General features: G+C 44.1%; 6 protein-coding genes across 10 annotated transcripts; 3 read left to right on the plus strand and 3 right to left on the minus strand.

The window, feature by feature from the left end:
• Positions 1-469: 469 nt before the first annotated feature.
• LOC143906284 (protein ILRUN) lies at positions 470-3,782 on the plus strand. Its single transcript, XM_077422256.1, has 3 exons — positions 470-870; positions 1,586-1,932; positions 2,317-3,782. The coding sequence occupies exons 1-3, from the start codon at positions 713-715 to the stop codon at positions 2,418-2,420; spliced, it is 609 nt and encodes a 202-aa protein (XP_077278382.1). The 5' UTR covers positions 470-712; the 3' UTR covers positions 2,421-3,782.
• On the minus strand, positions 3,505-5,307 carry Ts (Thymidylate synthase). The gene is made up of 4 exons (XM_077422254.1): positions 4,856-5,307; positions 4,213-4,476; positions 3,839-4,101; positions 3,505-3,754 (listed from the first exon to the last, which is right to left on the minus strand). The coding sequence occupies exons 1-4, from the start codon at positions 5,067-5,069 to the stop codon at positions 3,545-3,547; spliced, it is 951 nt and encodes a 316-aa protein (XP_077278380.1). The 5' UTR covers positions 5,070-5,307; the 3' UTR covers positions 3,505-3,544.
• A 146-nt stretch (positions 5,308-5,453) lies between these two features.
• On the minus strand, positions 5,454-9,111 carry LOC143906279 (transmembrane protein 184C). 3 transcript variants are annotated; one of them, XM_077422248.1, is made up of 7 exons: positions 8,913-9,111; positions 7,889-8,200; positions 7,760-7,796; positions 7,398-7,675; positions 7,106-7,312; positions 6,803-7,018; positions 5,454-6,647 (listed from the first exon to the last, which is right to left on the minus strand). In XM_077422248.1, the coding sequence occupies exons 2-7, from the start codon at positions 8,134-8,136 to the stop codon at positions 6,350-6,352; spliced, it is 1,284 nt and encodes a 427-aa protein (XP_077278374.1). In that variant the 5' UTR covers positions 8,137-8,200; positions 8,913-9,111; the 3' UTR covers positions 5,454-6,349. The 3 variants fall into 3 exon arrangements, with proteins under 3 accessions (XP_077278374.1, XP_077278376.1, XP_077278375.1); XM_077422250.1 differs by lacking the exon at positions 8,913-9,111 and adding an exon at positions 8,441-8,858; XM_077422249.1 differs by lacking the exon at positions 8,913-9,111 and adding an exon at positions 8,431-8,858.
• Positions 9,112-9,503: 392 nt separating this feature from the next.
• LOC143906278 (uncharacterized) lies at positions 9,504-13,911 on the plus strand. Of its 2 annotated transcripts, none has more exons than XM_077422246.1 (8): positions 9,504-9,659; positions 10,473-10,791; positions 10,847-11,401; positions 11,488-11,644; positions 11,722-11,949; positions 12,034-12,176; positions 12,266-12,918; positions 13,001-13,911. In XM_077422246.1, the coding sequence occupies exons 2-8, from the start codon at positions 10,546-10,548 to the stop codon at positions 13,017-13,019; spliced, it is 2,001 nt and encodes a 666-aa protein (XP_077278372.1). In that variant the 5' UTR covers positions 9,504-9,659; positions 10,473-10,545; the 3' UTR covers positions 13,020-13,911. The 2 variants fall into 2 exon arrangements, with proteins under 2 accessions (XP_077278372.1, XP_077278373.1); XM_077422247.1 differs by having other exon boundaries at positions 10,868-11,401.
• On the minus strand, positions 13,724-17,793 carry LOC143906277 (BBSome complex member BBS7). 2 transcript variants are annotated; one of them, XM_077422244.1, is made up of 13 exons: positions 17,343-17,793; positions 16,877-17,075; positions 16,606-16,774; positions 16,187-16,263; positions 15,867-16,119; positions 15,529-15,794; positions 15,261-15,450; positions 15,075-15,155; positions 14,863-15,003; positions 14,665-14,786; positions 14,496-14,605; positions 14,145-14,424; positions 13,724-14,088 (listed from the first exon to the last, which is right to left on the minus strand). In XM_077422244.1, exons 1-13 carry the CDS (start codon positions 17,485-17,487, stop codon positions 13,959-13,961), a joined length of 2,163 nt encoding a protein of 720 aa, XP_077278370.1. In that variant the 5' UTR covers positions 17,488-17,793; the 3' UTR covers positions 13,724-13,958. The 2 variants fall into 2 exon arrangements, with proteins under 2 accessions (XP_077278370.1, XP_077278371.1); XM_077422245.1 differs by having other exon boundaries at positions 17,335-17,472.
• A 186-nt stretch (positions 17,794-17,979) lies between these two features.
• Apc10 (anaphase-promoting complex subunit 10) lies at positions 17,980-19,385 on the plus strand. The gene is made up of 3 exons (XM_077422257.1): positions 17,980-18,380; positions 18,503-18,755; positions 18,842-19,385. Exons 1-3 carry the CDS (start codon positions 18,356-18,358, stop codon positions 19,131-19,133), a joined length of 570 nt encoding a protein of 189 aa, XP_077278383.1. The 5' UTR covers positions 17,980-18,355; the 3' UTR covers positions 19,134-19,385.
• The last annotated feature ends 13 nt before the right edge of the window (positions 19,386-19,398 follow it).

A 19,398-nucleotide genomic window follows, 5' to 3' on the forward strand; every position in this document is an offset into this window, starting at 1 on the left:
CATCGTTTTTTTAAGTACGCGGACTGTCGCGCGAGAGATTCGATTTCTCGCGCGGAGTGTACCGCGCAGGAGCGTGACGTCGAATCACTAGGGCCCAGGCTCGGACCGAGATTACGCGGACGGGTCCTCTTGACGCGGAGGACGGCGATCGAGCCAAAAGAAGGAATAGGGAGATCGAGAAAGATCGAAATGATAAATTTGAAACGGAAACGAGACCGGGGGGCGAAAGAGAAAGGGCCAATGATACGTAGCAAAACTTAGCCAGTAAGCGTAAGCAGCGAGAAAATTAACCGATCACACTCAATTCTCGAAAACTCAAGATATAGCTGTTGATCAATTTGCGTCCCGCTCAAATTTTTCTATATGCCGTATAGTCCAAATTATGGTGAGCCTGTTATCTCCGCGGTGCGAAGAGGAGGGGGACGGGGAACCCTCTGTTGTAAGGTTCCGGATGGTTCCAGAATTCGACGGCGCTGGACTCGGTACCGCAGCAGATATACGCACAGTACGGACACGGCGGCTCGGGAGAATGACATTTAAAATCCGTGACTGAGGGCACGACGACGACGACGACGTCGACGAAGAAGAGGCGAAGTAAGAAGAAGGAAGAGCGAACGGGGTTAACAACACGTTGACAGTCTTAAACGGCCCGTCACATGGGGCATTGAGCCACCACGTTGTGCGAGGACACCGTTCGAGAAGCGCAGCGATCATGGATCTCGACAACGATCTGGACCAGCACTTGCTGCACCAGTTCAGCTGCCTGGGCACCACGGACAAAGACGACCTGGTGAAGCAGCTGCAGAAGCTGCTGGCCGACAGCCACCTCAATGAGACCACCGCCGCGTTTTTCCTCGATATGAACAATTGGTAACGTCCCTCCTCGTCTCGGGACGCCTCTCGCCGTCCGTGTGCGCTGCTGCCCACGCACCTAACCTCGCATCGCCATGTTTATACTGCGAAAGGCTTCCTTTTTTTTTTCTTTTCTTTTCCCCAGTTCGAGGTGAACCCCTCGCGATACGTGTCGGTCTTCCTTTCGTCCTTTCTTTTCTTCCCCGCGAGATGCCATTGTCCCGCTTTTGGTAAATCCGTGTCATATTGCCAGTGTCCCATTTCAAAGCCTAACTGTTCGCGGTTGATTTGGGCCGTGCTCTTTAAATTGGCGATTTAAATGGCCCGAATATGTATGTTTTCGTATTTCGAGGATGAAGGGAAGGGAGGCTCTTTAAATGGAAGCCGTAGAGTAAAATGAACATTTCGATAGTGATCGACGACGCTAACAGTCGGATGGTCTTAATTAACGACAATTAACATCGTTGATTTAAAAATTTCGAAATTTATATAGATTTGTCGTTCCAATCGTCGTAGAAGATGTGTCGTACGGCAAATGCGTGCTCCTGTCACATCTAGGTGTCCTTGCTTTTGTCTTGTAATTGTTTGCAAATAACAAACCGATCAAGTAGAATGATCGTCATTGTTACGTTGAGACGAACTATAAAAATGGTTGAGTCTCTTGTCGCTTAAATTTATAAACCGAATTTCTTCCCGCTGGATATTGTGGTAATATAAAATTTCTCTTTTTCAGGAATCTGCAAGCGGCAATTTGTAGCTACATTGATTTCGGGAATCCCTTCAACACACCGTGCATGACGTTGATATGCGACAGCACGATCGGCGAGGGAGAGGCTGTGCCGCCCAACACAAACTTTCAGAAGTCGTGGCGCGTGCAGAACAGTGGCACCGAGGCGTGGCCCAGCGGGATTCACCTGCAGCATTCCAGCGGCGTGCAAATGGGCTGCGCGCGGATACCCGTTCCACCGCTGGCCCCCAAAGAGACCACGGAGTTGAGCGTGACGTTGAAAAGCCCGGCCGAAACCGGCGTTCATCAGAGTAAATGGAGAATGATGACGTCGAACGGCGTCTACTTCGGTGGTACGTCACGAATTCTACGCAGCATTTCTGCGTACGATAAAGAGCGTGACATAGAAAAAGGATCGGCAAATTTAGGAGCGTGTAGTATCGAAAGAAAGAAATAAATGTTCCGCTGATATAGAAGCGGTAACTCAACCTTGATCCAGGAAGGATAATTTATCTTATCGAAAGCTCTAATTGTATATTAATTGAGATGCGCACGCAAGTTGCGAGCTGCGATATTTACTTATCTTGTCGATATCTTAAACTGATAACGTTAAATGCGCATTGTTCGCTGATCCGTTGAGTTCTATGATGAAATTCGTTGATCCTTTTTCTAAATCGCTCCGATCGATTTGATTTTAGTCATAATTCGCAACAAATACCCGTATCTCTTTTTCGTAGATGTTATCTGGGTGATCATAACGGTGAACGAATGCGGCACATTGGCGGTTACTCAACAGTTGCATCAGTTAAGTACACAGTCCAATGATGTACAAATGTGCTAGCCTTTGACGTACAAAAGTCTCCCCTAAGAAAGATTTACGGAATATTGTATAAGACGTCTCTCTCTCTCTCTCTCTCGGATCGTTGTGAGAATCGACAATTGTTTCTAAATTTTGTATAGATCGCTTTTTCACAACGGAGCTTTTTGTTGCTCCTGCACCTCGTAAAAAAAAAAGAGAAATTGCCGTGTAGCAAAAATATACTATTAATAAATGATGCAATAGACTTGGCTATACTCTTACCCCGATTGAAATATTTGTAGGAGAGACGCGGAGTTGGTCTAAAAAAATAATGCATTTTAAAAATAAGAACATATTTCCAATAAAAGTTGTATCTGAGAAATTTTCGTTAGAGATAATTCTTTGTTCATAGTGCAGGAACGATTTCCAATGTTTATCGTAATGGTTTATATAAAAATAACGAATTTATACATATATATAGAATTACATAATTTTGTTATACTTAGAGAAGCTGCTTACATAAGGCCTTTTACGATCGTCCATGCTTGTCGATCGCGTGTAATCGACCGAAAAATTAAATTTGTGTAATATAGGAGTTGAAATAGAGTGCGTGCGATGATTTTTATTGGAATAAAGAGACGAATCGTGATAGATAATGCACGAATCCCACATACGATGGGTATCGAAGATATTGATCTACACTTAAGATACAGATTTATTGAAAATATAATTTTTCTTAGAAAGTAAAGTTCAGTTAAATATACACATATATACATACAGGCATAGATGTATATGCGTATATAAGACTTCACTTACGATATATATATATGTAGCTAGGGAGTTACAATATAAAATATATTCATCACTTTTACCATCAGCCCACACACGTACACACAGAATGAGAAATCGAACTACTAGAGGTAATTTTTTTACGTCTCTCTTAAATCGAAAATATTGTAATTGAAAGTACTACCACTTAATCGGTGTACCGATCATAAATACTTAGTTTGTAGAGAAAGGCTAGCTTCTAGCTCATTGGTTTATTAGTTGAGTACGTTAAACAGGAAAATCAATAATGCCTCGTTAAACGGAAGTGTTACGGGAGCGAAATGTAAATTTCACATAGATCTTTCCAGAGGATCGAGCTTATTCAAGCGACAGGTAGCTCAGACAGCCATCTTCATGTAGATCTTGGGGTATGGCTCGTAATCTATCAATTCGAAATCCTCGGCAGTGAAATCGTCAATGTCTTTGACTTCTCTAACTACCCTTAATTTTGGAAACTCGCGCGGTTCGCGTTTTACCTGTTCCTCAAGGGCGCTTATATGGTTGACGTAGACGTGACAGTCTCCCATTGTATGTACAAATTCTCCTGGCTGAAAATAAAAGAAAATAGAAAGTAGAGCAACACTCGTCTAGAATTTTTCCGAGCGCGGAGTGAGTATATCTTCGATCCTCACCTTCAGTCCAGTAACATGAGCGATCATATAGGTCAGCAAGGAATACGACGCTATGTTAAACGGCACTCCTAGACCCATGTCCGCGCTTCTTTGGTAAAGCTGCGCGGACAATTCTCCGTTATTTACGTAAAACTGTACAAAAGCGTGGCACGGTGGCAGTGCCATTTTTGGAATATCAACCGGATTCCAGGCTGACATTATTATGCGTCTGTCGTCTGGGGAATGCTTCACTTTGTGGATAACTTCTTTCAATTGGTCTATTCCTAGAATAAGAAATATACAGTTAATTTTTAACTGCATTGTTTTTGCTTTCAACGAATGTACTAAAAAAAGAGAAGGATTCTTGTTTTAAAGAAAACTTCTGTCAAGAGTACCTTGTCCTGTGTAATCCGTACGCATGTCTTTGTATTCGGCACCAAAATGCCGCCACTGGAAACCATAGACAGGTCCCAGATCACCTTCCTCTCTGTCAGTGAAGCCGCTGGAGTCCAAGAAAGCTCGGGAGCCATTCTCGTCCCAAATGTGAACACCCTTGTCCGTCAACTCTTTGGAATTCGTCGATCCTTTGATGAACCACAATAATTCCTCTACCACTGCTCGCCAGAACACCCTTTTAGTTGTCAGTAATGGGAAAACACCTGTATCCAGTAAGTAGAACGTTAGCACAATGCTATCAGATTTGAAGAGGATATTGTGACAGATCGGTATTAACCGCGTACGTATTAAGTTCTTATCTCGCCAGCAGATTCTGTTATATTTCTGCTAGCAATTTGCCAACAAAATATGCGATAAACATTTTGCAAAATGTACCCGATGACAGATCTGATATATCTAGGTAGAAATAACAAAGAAAACTTATCGACTTCTTTATACGAAGAATTATAAATAACTTCGCAAGGATGCTTCACGAAGGATCTGTGGATACAACTGTCGTGCCTGGAAATTATTGCCGGCTATTTTTGCTCTATCAAGTGGACTGGATAGTATATCCTGGGTAAAACTATAAAACACACTTGCCGTCTCGTAAGCTGAATCGCATTTGGGCGCCGAAGATGGAATAGGTATCGACGCCGGTGCGATTTCCCCGCTTCGTTCCAGTTTTAAGAACCTTCTCGATGAGCCGCAAATACTGACATTCCTCGTGCTCTTCGCTTGCCTTCCCGTTCATCCTTTGCTCTACGTTCCGCGTTGTTCCTCGCAACGATTCCACCTCGACGCTGTCACTCGACATCTTATCGTGCGTATCGTATTGCAGTATCCGATGAGACACAATGCAAGTACAATAAAAACGGGAATCGTTATCTCAAGAGAAAGCCGTCACAATAAACTCCTGCGATTTCTGCCGCTCCGAAATTATTTGAAGAAAAAAAATTCAAGTTACGATACGCTTTTTCGAGATATTTTAGCCGGGTCGATGGTTATACGCGCTACGAGCGCGGGAAAACGCAAGATGACACGTGACCCAGTGTGAAACACGATTCACACGCTCGAAAATATAAGCGCACGCGATGATCGGTTCCCTTTGATACATAAATAAAAAGGGTGGTTTTTTTTTTGGTGTGAAAACGGACTCCTGGAGCAGTTTTTTGTGAGGGTCAATGCAAACGTACACAGCTTTTATTCTTTCTGACTTAGTATAATCGTAAAATAAATGTAAATTAATATACAGAGTGCGACATATATTCGCGTGTGTACATATAAAGCGAGAAAGAATATAGATAATAGATATACATAAAGGGTTGAAAATCCCGATCGATACATCAAGAGAAAAAGAAAAATACATCTGTCGGACGTGTGATAAAACATAAAACGTACGGGATCACATTTCTTTCTCTCTACGTATACGTATATAAATGTATGTACATCGTATTTGGTACTATATCATTTGGTAACACAAGTTGCACGAGTGCCTTTCGAATTGCAAAGTAAAAACGTAACAAGCAAGTTCACGTTTCTCACAAAATTCACCGTTCGTCGTATCAAATTCCTTAAATCGTAGATCGCATCGCGCCACAGGATGCCCTGCGACTACCCTGGATGTTCTCCAGAAATCCTTTCAGTCGATTCGAAGCCGATCGTTCAGTGGAGAGAATGGACGACGAGATCTCAAGATATTCCGATTAATTTCGGCTGATATTTAAAAATCCAGAATTTTTATTCAAGTTCAGAAAAAAAATGTCAAATACAACAATAATACAATTGTTTCGACATTGTTGTTCGTCGTCTCAGAATCGACCATCGATCGACCGAATCGATTCACGCGAACACATCCCGCGGTCCCAGGACACCGCGTGCACGTCCCGACGCGATATGCATGTGGTATAATAAGTGATCATAATGATTTGTACAATTGTACGCTGAAGAATGCTGTTGCAAAACTATATACTTCCCTTCCCTCCCTCCCTTAGAATTAACATATGAAAGTTCGATATTCGCTAAAGTACGCCGGTCTGTCTCGGCAACAGATTCGACCGGGTACCGTTTTCACGCAGACGGATTCGGACGTATTGGCTACGTATTGACGGCATTATTGTTATCCAGCGCGTTCGCGGTCGCCTCCTCGGATTCCCCGACGGATGGATTATTGTTCAGTCCGGCCTCGGTGTTGTAGCCCGAAAACGAGCAGGCAGGTGCGCTTCTGGCTTGGTTCACCACCGTGGCCTCAGGCAGGAGCGACGTACGCTCCGTCGCGCTTCCCCAAGCCTGCTGATATGCACCGCGTCCGCGTATTCTACGGCTTAGGGACGAACCGACGACGCCCAAGTGTTCCTTTATGTCGTTATGCACGTCAGAAACGTCCCACATTGCTCTATAAAGATAAAGCAAACGTATATTAGTTTATAGAGAAGGTACGATGTAATTTCGGTGCTGGTGCCAATGTAATTTTTTTTGTTTAAATTAAAAGGTGTATACCTTAACTTGTTCAAAAGTGCTTCAACATTCATTATTAATTGTTTTGCATACCTAAATGCATCCCACCATGCTTGACCCTGCGCCAAATTGACAAACGGTTTATAGGAGAAACTATAGTGATGCGCCACCGCGGCTAAAAACATCTCTATGCAAATTAGGAAATCCTGCAGTTTGGACGATATACTCCTGATGTCGTCCGAGTTATCCGTATTAAAAATACTCGATATGACGTCGAAATACACCAAGAGAGCTACTAACACTCCTTGACTGTAACCAAGAGAGCACAATGTATATTTTTACATCTCGTTATACATTTTTTCCGAGTCACTACAACTACATTACAGCGATACCTACAAGAATGAGAAGAACACGACAGCTTTGATGCATAAAAATTTCCCGATCGGCTTCATTGGCTTCAAGGCCTCTACGTTGGCACGGTAAAAGAGTACCAGACAGTACATGGCGACGAATTGCGACAGATTGTTTAGAGCGATCATGTACGGGAAAGCGACGTCCCCCTTAAATTCACCTTCCCCATAGACCCCATTCAATTCACATATGCTACAAAAGTATGAAAATATACACTTATAAATGTTGTAACGCGTAATATTAGATGTAGAGATCTCTACCGATCGCAATTTCTTACAATGATATTAAAGTTGATATAGGCCTAACAGCTGTATATTGTAAAATCCCATGCTTGCACATATGTACAAATTCTCTGCCCATCTCCCAATCGGGAAGGCAGCATAGAGGAAACATATGGTGCACTTGAGGCGAGATCTCCAGTCTATGCTCCAATTGGTGATCAGCGTTCAGATAGGCCAGTAGATACATCATAAAATTGTATATTACATAAGCTTCGTAGCATTCTCTCAAGCTGTCCACGTATATACTTCCTTCGGAATATACCAAACCTAACCACTGTACAAATAGAAAGCGTTCGTTAAACCACTGAGCAAATATTGGCATACTTTTGGGGCGAAAAGGATTTGTAACGTTTCTTACAGCATTCACAGCGTAGATGGGTACCATCCATAATATCCTGAAAAAAAGAAGAACATTTTTAATACCTATAATTGAAGAAAAATATTAAAGCTAAATCAGCGAATCTTTTTGGCGAAAGAGATAGCTCACCTTATTATATATTTCTGTAGCCTAGGTTGCGTGTAGTATATCATGTGCTGCACAATCTCGTAGAAGGCAATGGGCAACGCCAGCAGGACGAAGGCGCCACCCACCAGCGCACCCTGATCCTGCTTCTTAAAGCCATTCTTGACGGAGTTGACTAGCAAGATTGGTACGAGTATGACGATAAGCAGCGCGTACAGGCAGGTCAGCACAGGCAATATCCATAATCTCCAGCGTCGGCAGATCGAAGCCATCACTCTCCTCGGATGCTTCGAGTATCGTCACATGATAATTTCAGACTGCAACCAGCTCTGGGTTCTGGAAAATGAGCATTTGTCATTGAAAACTGGACGTCGCAGCGACAATTGCGCCTGCATCAAAGTCGTGTTTCGCCAGCAAGGTCCGCTGATCTGACAGCGGATTGCAAGCAGAATCTGTCATTTCGTAACCGTTTAAACAGAGCGGGTCAAACGATCATTTATTCCATTCAAATGGTTCCACAAAATGACAGATTTTTTTGTTTCAATTTTCAATAAATCCGTCATTACATTTTCTTACTAAATTCTGCTATATTTCTGCTGGCATTCTGCCGATGAAATAGAAGCGCGTATCAATTTGTATTAGAAAGTAAAGGCCTTTCGTGTGTTGCGAAATTACAAATTATTCGGCCACAATTACAAGGCTCGCTCGTACAAAAACACGATACGCTCGCGTGACGCTCTCCGTCGATCTCTCTCCTTCAACGGGCCACGTTCCTTCGCGCGTTCCTCGCCCGTGTGAAACGTCAAACTCGGCAGAAATCTCTGCGCACTATCGTGATCGTGCACGAGCACGAGAGAAAGAGAAAGAGAAAGAGAGAGAAAGTGGGAAAACTGGGAAAGAGGGAAAAAGAGAGACGCCGCCGCGCGATGGCGGCGGGGGGAATGAATCAGCTGAGTGACAGAGCGTAGGTGTTAGGTGTCGGGCTTCCTCCTTAACCCCTTCAGTCCCGCCGTCGGTCCGGGTATGACGCGCGCGGCGGGCGGCTCACCGTTTCGCAGCGACGACGACGACGACGTCCCGTCGGCGGCGGCCGAGTGCCGCGAACCGTCACCGGCCGCGATAGACCGCCGGCACGATCGCGGCCGCGCCGAAACGCCGAGGAGTCGCGCACAACAACGCGCACCTCGTCGCGGGTATGCTAATTTGACATTTCGCAATATTTTGCACGGCCATCGGAAACCGGAAGGTCGCCACCCCCCTGGCCCCCCCGCCCAACCCCATCTCCCTGCCGCTTTGGGGGAAGCGCTGCGGGCAGCAGGCAGCTCCAGGATCGCCAAGGGTGGCCCACGGTGGCCAAGGTGCGGGCGAGAAATATCTCGCGGGGACCGCCGAGAGTCGCGGAACGGACCCGGGGAAGTCTCGCGCGGCGGCGCCGTCGCGTTTTCGCTTCTTCTCCGAGCTAGGAGCGACGCGCGAGGGGAGAGAAATCGGATCGCGTCCGCCGCGGCCGCGGGCGAGCGAAAAAAATCGCGGGGCACCGCCGTCGGCCGACACGCGACGGTCGCCCCCTAGGCCCTAGGGATTTCCGTCGCCTTCTCGCGCGTACGTTGACCGACGTTGCGCGGGCGGCGTGGGAGGGGTGCTTCCGGTCTAATGTCTAATGGCGTCAAGAGCCAAGCACTGTTGTCACATTTTGCCCTACAGTGTTTCAATATTTCGCTTTGTTTATGTCGCCCGCGGTCCGCGGGACGAGGACGAGGAGCCCGGCCGGGCGCGTGAATTACGCTAAACGGAGGTGAGGACGTGCGCGTTCGGGCGCGCGCGGCGCGTATCGATGAGGCGCGGCCGTGATTTTCCGATGCGGTGGTCCGGGTGCGGTGACCTTGGTCCCGCTGTCACAAGTCGCTCAAGTACCTACGCACCCCCCGCCAAATTCAAACTCCGCCGGCGCGCCCGGTGTTGATACTATTTTCGGGACCGAATCACTTTTCTCTTTCTTTTTATTTTGCTTCGCTTGGAATAGAAGCGCTAAAAAGATTGTATTATCTCGTTAGAGCCCGCTATCTGATAAGGCGGGGTATCGTTTAATCTTAGTCGCGATGATTTTAGCGCTGACAAAAGCCTCTTGGTGGTGAAAGAGTTTGAGGAATATTATATTGCGCGTGAAAAGCAAAATACAGACTTTCTCGTTGACTTAAGTAAAAGTTACTGTATATACCGTCACTGTGTATATATACAGAATGTAAAAATAATGCGCGATGTCACACGATGATAAAAAGATTAATGACTGGTTAACACTTTAAGCAAACTTGTTATTTTATTGTTGAGGGTAATATTGAAAATGTATTGTGTGTTATTTTGAAAATGTGTGGATTCCACTGCAGTGGTAGACAATAATATTTCAGTAAATTCGTAAAGTATAGACTTTCTCGTTGATGTGAATAAAAATTACTATTACTACAACATGAGAACGATTTTAAAATTGTTACACAACAATAGATAGTAATTTTAACATTTTTGTATTCTGTTTTAGCTTTGAATTACTTTTAATCGCACAGAGTCGAAGGAAATTGATGTTTTACTTGTACTCTTCTTTATGATCCACCAGGTTTAGCATCTGTAGATAGGTGAAAGCTTGTGAGAAGAACAATTACTAGTCGTTGCATCCAGAATACTCAGTTATGGAAGTTACAACGGAGGAGGCGCAAGCCGTGCTCCTGGAGGGAATGGAGGGTGCTCAGTACATCACCATCCAGAGGGCCGACGGGGAGTCCTTGAGCAAGGGGGTGCCGTTGCTGACTCTGAACGGCGAACTAATCTCGGAGGGCATGGTCGTGGACATGATCAACGCCGGCGTCGGCACGGACTACGGCACCGGCACGCAGTATTACGAGGCGGACGACTTGCTGCCGCACGAATTGACAGAGGTTGTAATATGCTACTTAATGCCCGTATGACTGTATATTTTTACCTTGCACGTAGAATGTGAATTGTGTGATGCAGGAGGACCGTAGACTCGCCGCGGCCCTGGTCGCGGTACAGCTGCATCAGCAGCAGAAGCAGCAGCACCAGCAGCAGCAGCAACTCCACATCCAGTCGCAGCACGAGGACCCGACTCTACCGGACGTTTCGCACCTCGAGACCCTGACGCCAGTGTACGCCACTCAAGCGGTGCCAGAACCGAACGCCGCTCCGTCCGTGTACCCACCTCTGCAACCCTTCAAGAGGATCACGCAGAACGTAAAGCAGGAGTTCATCAACGTTAAAAGCGAATACGACGTTGAGGTTTCCACGGAAAGCAGTGAGGACGCCACGTCGGCGTCCGGACCCAAGAGAACTCTGCCGCACAAGAAGAGGATACCTCGTAAACTGAAGCAACAGCAGACGAAGAAAAACGCGGCGCGGAAGGACAATAGCAAATCGAGTCGAGATAATGCGACGATTGAGTTGACTAGCGAAGTTCAGGCTAACGTCTTCAAGTGCGAATTGTGTAGTTCTAAGTTTAGCAGTCAGTTGAAGTTCTTCGAGCATTTAAAGGTATACATCGTCAAAAGTGACTAGTTAGACCCTTTTAATACGTATGTATTTTTACGAAATGAAGAATAATTGAATAATTTTTGTAGGTGCATTACGAACCGGTAAAACAAGAGACGCGAATAGCTCAAGCGACTAATACTAATATCTCGATATCAGTGCCGGAAACGGTACACACTCTGGACAATACTGTGATCGAGGAATTCAGTGAACCCGAAGATCTTATGGAGGGTATTCGAGGCGTAGGTAAGAGAACATCTTTGACATTAACATTTTTTTTTTAATTTTGCGATGCACGTGTAATTGATTTTTTTCGCTTGCAGTGGAAGAAACTGGGGCGCATATCGACGACGATACGAACTCTCCGTTATCCAGTGCGAACAACGAATCGACTATATGGACCATCACCGGTGTCACGGAAGAGGTACAACAGAGGGACCAACAAATAAGACCACCGGCCGTTAGCGAGAATAAAAGTTCCGACGAGAAGGCAAAGACTGACATTCCACAAACGGCCAAAAAAAAGAAATCACCGAAAACGCGAAAGTCAAGTTTGTATAATCCCTTTTTTTTCCTCCGGAAACTCTTCGACGCGCTGAAGATAGAGGGATTTTAAAAACGATATTCTTTTGTAGGTGACGAATTAACGTGTACCCAGTGCAATCGTTTATTCCACCATAAAAATAGCTTAGTCTATCACATGCGATCTCACAGCGGGGAACGGCCGCATCAGTGCGATATCTGTAGTAAACGTTTCTTTGCCGCTAGCGCGTTGAAGGTAAGCATCGATTGCATTGTTCGCGCAAGGGATATACTTAATTTTACCAACAATATATAAAAATCTAACTATTTGGTTGCGACTGACAGGTACACAAAAGACTTCATAGCGGTGACAAACCGTACAAATGCGAGGAATGCGGGCGACACTTTCGACAATGGGGCGACTTAAAGTATCATTCGACGAGTATCCATTCGGAGCAGAAGCATTATCAGTGTGAATTTTGCTCCAAGCAGTTCGCTCGGAAATATTCATTGATCGTGCACAGGCGTATCCATACCGGTGAGAAGAATTACCGCTGCGACTACTGCAACAAAACGTTCCGCGCGAGCAGCTACTTGCAGAACCATCGACGCATACACACCGGCGAGAAGCCGCATCCGTGCGAGGTGTGCGGCAAGCCGTTCAGAGTACGAAGTGACATGAAGAGACATATGCAGACGCACTCCCGAACGAAAACGAATGACAAGCAGTCGCTGAACAGAATCCTGACGGGGAAGAACACGGAGGAGTTGGTGGGCGATAAAGGAGCGCAGGCAAAAACGATCCAGGATCTCGTGAGAGATCTGAAACTGGAGGTCGAAGCGACGGGTGTTGTAGAAATCGTCCCGCCGGATGACAATCCGGAAAGCATTTTGCCACATACAGGACAAAGCTTGGAATACACCGTGACATCCACAGAGGATACTGTAACCGCAGACAGAGATCCTCTGGAAGCGGTTGTGCGACCGACTGATAATATGTGAGTAGAATCAATTATATCTCGATGAAGACTCGATCGATAGTAAAAGATCTCTTTCGACTAATCTATTATGTTTTTGCAGGCCATATTTTTTTATGTAATTTTGGAAGTTTTAAGAGAAGAAAACATATTTTACTGAACGACAAGATTGATCATTTATGGAATATCGGCACTCAAAATCGGTTTGTAATACAAAAATTACGTTTTATGAAATTAATTTTATAACAGAAGATCAGATGTATTCGATTATAACTTATTTTGAAATAAGAAATTACGTGCAAGTATAATTTTATAAGTATTGTAAGATCTAGAAGGCATTTGTTCTTATACGAAAACGAACAACCGGAGATAAATGCCAATTTAAGATTTGGCAAGTAAACTGCATTAACACTGCCTAGATGTTGCAAGGATTTTTTGTAATTAGGTTTTTTTTTTGTAAAATTCCAAGACAATCCATAAAAAACGGATATTATGGAATAAAAATTTCACAATCTTACTTGTGATTGCAAAATCCTAGATTCTGTCAGTGAAATCGTGAGTTAAAATTTTTACTCATTTATATCTATAAATATTTATAAATATATTATGAATTATCTTATAAATATAAGAATGAATAAATAATTTTTATTCATTCCACGATATCCCAGTTTTTTGTGGATTCCTTGGAACTTTGCAAAAAAAAAAGAATAACACGAAATCTCTGCGACATAGATAATGCGTAACATACTTTCCAGTTTTTAAGAGCGAGTAAGTAATTTGTATGAGGTTGAGTTGAGAACTAAATTGTATTGCAATAGTTCCAAGATTCATGAAGAAACAATATCATTTACATATATATATACATACACACACGAATGCGCATTATACTGTAATTAACATTAATCGTAATACTGTACATTTTTAAAACTTAGGATTGTACAATAGTGTAATTGTACAATTTAGCGGTTTATATATATCGTGAATCGACGTTAAGAAATATATTTTTTACTTCAACGTGTTTATAGAAATACATTGGTCCACTTCATTCGCAATCTCCGAATCTAAATAGCAGCGGGTATCAGAGTCGGCACGCTTACGTCGGCTTTATCGATGAAAATTTGCAAGATGGTAGCCAAATCCCTGGATTCGAGGGCATCTTTTAACCTCGCCGTAGCCTCAATGCTACTAATCCTATTACACGAAACGTATTGTTAGAATTAGACCACGATAAAAAGTCCCATCTTTACCTTCGAGATCGCTTTGCTCGTTCCCAATCTACGTATAAGTCGGTAATGATAGCGTGCAGTCTGTTCAGGATTTCGGTGTCCTTCGCCATAAGCGATCTAATCTCCGTCTCCTTCTCCAACAGCTCTTGGTACTCGGAACACAAGTTCTCCCTCGGATTGGATTGGAGTTCCCATTCTCCGAGAGCGTCCAGAATTTTTATCTTCTGAATTAAATCGTAGGCCGCGTTCAGCCGCGGGAGAATTAACTCAAAGACTCTAGATACACTTCCCTCTGCTACTTCTGCGGAAAGATTTACGTTTTCGATCGTTTTGCGTCTTCGAAGAGAAACGCAATAATCATCGATAAATTACCGCAGAACACGTCTAGCTTCATCTTTCGTTTCGTCGCTTCCTTCGTCAAGATATCTCGGAGAATTATGATGCTGGATATATTCTCGCCGAGAAAAAGCGCGCTCCCTTTCCTGCAGTTTAGCAAAAGATCAATGACGAATGCAGGTCTGATTTTACGTTATAAACTTACTTGTATTTGCATTTGAGGACCGTTCCGATGAAGGACGAGATATATACTAAAACAGCTTCACCCTCGTGGATACGAGGTCTCTCGGGCACATCGGGTAACGCTAAAGAGAGCCACGCGTGCATCTAGAGAGAAGATCCATGGAAAGAACATGGAAAACCGTTTCTCTCATAACAAGATTAACAGGACAAAGAAACGTACCTCGGCAATAGTGAAATTGCCGTTTAGTTTCAATTCATTAAACGGACCACTGGATGCGGTGTCATCATCATCGTGTTGCCTGACGTGCAGAGATAAGGCGTAAATAGGAACTGAGATTTTACGGCAACGCTTCGGCTGTATCTGAGAATTATTATAGATATTAACAACGTGAATACACCTACATAGGATGCGAAAAGCGACGTGTAAAATACCTGAGACGTTACGTAGATCTGCAAGGTACCCGCCTGACCCTCGATGGATCTCAGTCGCATTTCCAGACGATTCGTATTGATCTATTTGTAAATTATATTTCGTAATAAGCTCATACTCTTATTAGAGATATTATTAAAATTCAAAAAGATTCTGTATCGTTTCAGAGAATCGCGTATATTGTATACTTGGCATCGATAAGTGGCAAGAACAAAATTGCCCTTTCTAGGATCGCAAGCGGACAAGCTGACCACCGCGCTATTGCTCTCCGTCTCCAACAGGTCGACGGGCGTATCGGATTGTATTAGAATATTGTCGATTGACGCGTCTAGTTCTACGGACAGGCAATACGAAGCGTCTTCTTTGTGCAGCACCATTCTGTGAATTGGTTTCAGTTGCAACTTCAATCCCGATTAATCAGTTTTATATTTGTAGAAATAATTTTGCTACAGTTACTTATGATTCACTGCCAATATCAAAGGTGCCAGAGGGTCCGGCATGAAATTGGACGACTCCTTCTCCTCGTTGAGCTTCTCCTGCAGTTGTTGTATCTCCAACTTCAGCCTGGCCAATCCGACGTCGCTCTGTCCCGCTTCTAGCAGACCAGGAGGACCGGTGGTCAATCCGAATACTCGGCCCGAGTAAGTCGTGACGAGAACCTCAGGATAATTGGCGATGCCGATTATTCCGCCCACGACTGTACTAATGCTTTCACCGGCGTTCTGTAATGATACATATCTGAACTAGCATGATTTAATTCGGTGAAAACTACGAATGCGGCTATCGTTACTCACGTAGTGATAACGCAGAGTGGACGATACGTCCTCGTCGGGAAACGAGTACACCTCGACGACTCCGTCTTGTCGACCAATGAGGATATCTATACCGTCTTGTAACTGATGAGTATCCAACGAAGTGATTTCCGAGCCCGTCGAAGTCAGCAGCCAGGTGACTCGGAGGGTCTTGTTGCTCTGGAGGATCAGTAGTCCGACTCTACCGTCCGCGGTACCGACCAAAACGCGGTCCCTCGAGTATATCTCTCCCTCTCTGAATTGTGGGATGAATAACACAAAATAATTCACTCGAAATGCAATGGGTAAAAGATTAATAATACCTGTATATGGAAAGCACCGTAGGAGCGCTCGGCAATCTTAGGACTGTTGGACTACTTGTGCCATGCAAAACGCGCACCTGGAAAGCAGAGCTGCATTGAATGAATCAGCTACAAAAAAAGACGCATTTCTAAAAAATAACAACTCCATCCTCGAATCTCCGTGAATTTCTGTTCGGAAGTGAAATGAGACTTAAATTGCAGAAACTTTGCAAGAATGAAAAGATATCCCAGGTAAAATCATGAAAATATTAATGGTAATTTTTAAGAATAGAAACGAAATCAAGTAATCGACCGTTGTTTCCTTAAAGATACAGCTTCTTCAGCTGAGACTACCGCACTTCTTGACTCGAGTCTGAGAGATGCTTTCCGGACGGATCCTCGAATCCATGCTCTATATAAAATCTATCGCGATGTCTTACCGCACAATCAGCACAGGCTAGAATAGCGTACATCACGTTGCCATCTCCGGGCAAGAGCACGACGTCGTGCAAGGTTTCTCCAGTCAAATACGAATCGGCGTCCTTGCAGTCTCGGTATCGGTGATAAAGATCACGCGCGCACGCCGCGAGATCAGGACCGAGGACGTATCTACGTGGGGACACTTCGTAATGATAAACGCGGTAACGGGATTACGAAGTACGTCGAAGGTATCATTCGTGCGGTGTGTGAGCTAAGCGTGAGCGAACTTACATCGCGGAAATCGGATCTATAAGGCTGGTATCGAACTCTAAGAACAGCTTGCCTTTTCTCGTGAATCCCTTCACGGAGCTACCATACGCAATGAAAATCTTATCCTTCACCATACCTATCGAGCCACCGAGGACCATTCTCTGGATTTTTGGGCCGGGCAAGGATTTAAACGACAATTGCAGCTCCCCCCTTTTCATGCCTGCCAAGAAAGGAATAATCTTGTATATTATTTCTTCATATCTCGTCTTATAATATTTGTCTCAATAGAGGCATTAATATCGAAACATTTTTTAAAGACAATTACCATATTAAAGTATTTTTTTATACTTATTACGACTAACATCGTCATCAGAGTAATTAATTCATTATAAATTGATATTAAATCATTTGTTTATTAATTAATCACTATTCATTCGTTAGGATCTTTGAATTGCAACGAAATGTGAGGATATATATACATTTATACCATAAATATGCAGCACGCCGTCGTGATCTGCAACGGCGAATTTTTGCGGTTGCTTCGTTGCCTCGTTAGGCGGAAATATGATAGTTGTGCCACGTGAGGTGACTCCCACCGTCGTGTAATCTACCCTCGATAGCGCCAACGTCATCGCGGCCTGATCGATCGGCCGATCTTGGAATTTGTCTTGACGAAGTCAACTCAGCTCAAATTACCATCGTGTATCTTTTTTGTTTTTACATTAGTACGTGAATTTCGTGAATCCCGCGAGTCTCGGCGCAAAAAGTAGCAACGCCCGGAGAGTACACTGCGGTGGCAAAGTGATACCACGATCGATTTAACCATGACAACGAGTGGCACAACAAACCGGTTTCCCTAAAATTGCGATAAAAATCAAAATGTCCAAGGGCGCGATATCTTTCGCGCGTTGAATTCTTATCTCGCATCAAATGTGCAAATTGAATTTCAAATTATTTACCCCGCGCGTGCGACCGCCAGATTCGAAATCAAATCGAACTTTAAATTGATTTTGAATCCGAAGTTCGAGAAGTATCGATATATCTCCGACGCGCGGAGAGCCATCAGTTCCCCGAAATCGCCGAGTCGCGGACAAATTTAAAACGTCCATCGATATAAGGACATAAGGACGATGATAAACGAAAAAGTAAAACAAGGGAACAGGGAAACCCTTGGTTGCAATTAGCTGACAATTGTGAGTCGGAGAAGGAGGGAATGGCGTTCTCTCTGCTCTCTTGCTCGGCGCGTCGAACTCGGAAACAACTCGAAACGGGAGACGCCGAATTGGAGAGTGGTTATAGTTCTCTGTTGTTTTCACTCGAGTCGAAGATGCGCGATGGTAGAAGTTTCGCTGAGAATTCGAAATAGCGTTGTAATGTATCCGGGAGTCGTGTGGCCTGCTATTATCTTGCATAATATTCCGGCGAGTGTCGGAAAGGCGTTAAAATAACGCGAGGCTACGCTAGAACAACGATCCGAAGGAGCCTAACCTAAGCCTAACAATGAGCAACAAGGCTAATAACAGCGGTGAGAACATTTTTACATCGCGGTTTCTTCGATACTTTTCGTCACGACCGATTCAATCAATTTTTAAATGATAAATCCACAATTTTGAGACACGTCTCCTGTATGAAAGGCATTTGTTGCAGGTGAGATAGATCCCGTGCAGGAGCAGCTGACCGGCCGAGTAAGAGAGGTTGGGAACTACGCGATCTGGAGTTTGTCCAGCTGTAAACCGGGTTTCGGCGTGGACCAGCTTCGCGACGATATCACGGAGACGTACTGGCAGTCGGACGGACAGCTGCCACACCTGGTGAACATACAGTTCAAGAGGAAGACGACCATTCGCGACATATGCATCTATACGGATTACAAGCTGGACGAGAGCTACACTCCAAACAGGTGTGGAGATAGTCTTCCGTTACTTGGCAATACCGGCGAGCGTATCACTGGCCGTTATTGACACACGCGTTCTGGCTAATTCGCAGGATAAGCATCAGAGCTGGGACCAACTTTAACGATCTGCAGGAGGTAGAGGTGATGGACCTGAACGAGCCAAGCGGATGGATAGTGATCCCCATTAAGAACATCAACGATCGGCCTATTAGGACATTCATGATTCAAATAGCGGTCATCAGTAATCATCAAAACGGCAGGGACACCCATATGAGGCAGATCAAGATCCACAGCCCCGCGCAAGATATTCTTGGCCCGCCGGCGCCTTACATCCCAGGGCAATTTCTTACCAATGAATTTTTACGCTACGCCACTATTAGATAAGATTTGTAAATTGAACTCCCTGAACATACATAAGTATACATATATATATATATATAATAAAATAAAATTTTATTATCAACATATTCAATTCGACATATTTACAAACTCTTTCATTCTCAATCAATTATTTTGGTTAATTTATTTTATTATTTACTTGTTATAAGAATAAATTGATTATTCTATTTATTGAAGTGTAAATGTAAATGAGAAATTCTGAGGCTTCCTGCAAATGTACATACACAGTGAGAGTTATACTGGCGTTTAT

Source organism: Temnothorax americanus, unplaced genomic scaffold, assembly GCF_048541705.1.
Source record: "Temnothorax americanus isolate GAGA-0224 unplaced genomic scaffold, ASM4854170v1 Scaffold7, whole genome shotgun sequence".
Lineage (NCBI taxonomy): Eukaryota > Metazoa > Arthropoda > Insecta > Hymenoptera > Formicidae > Temnothorax > Temnothorax americanus.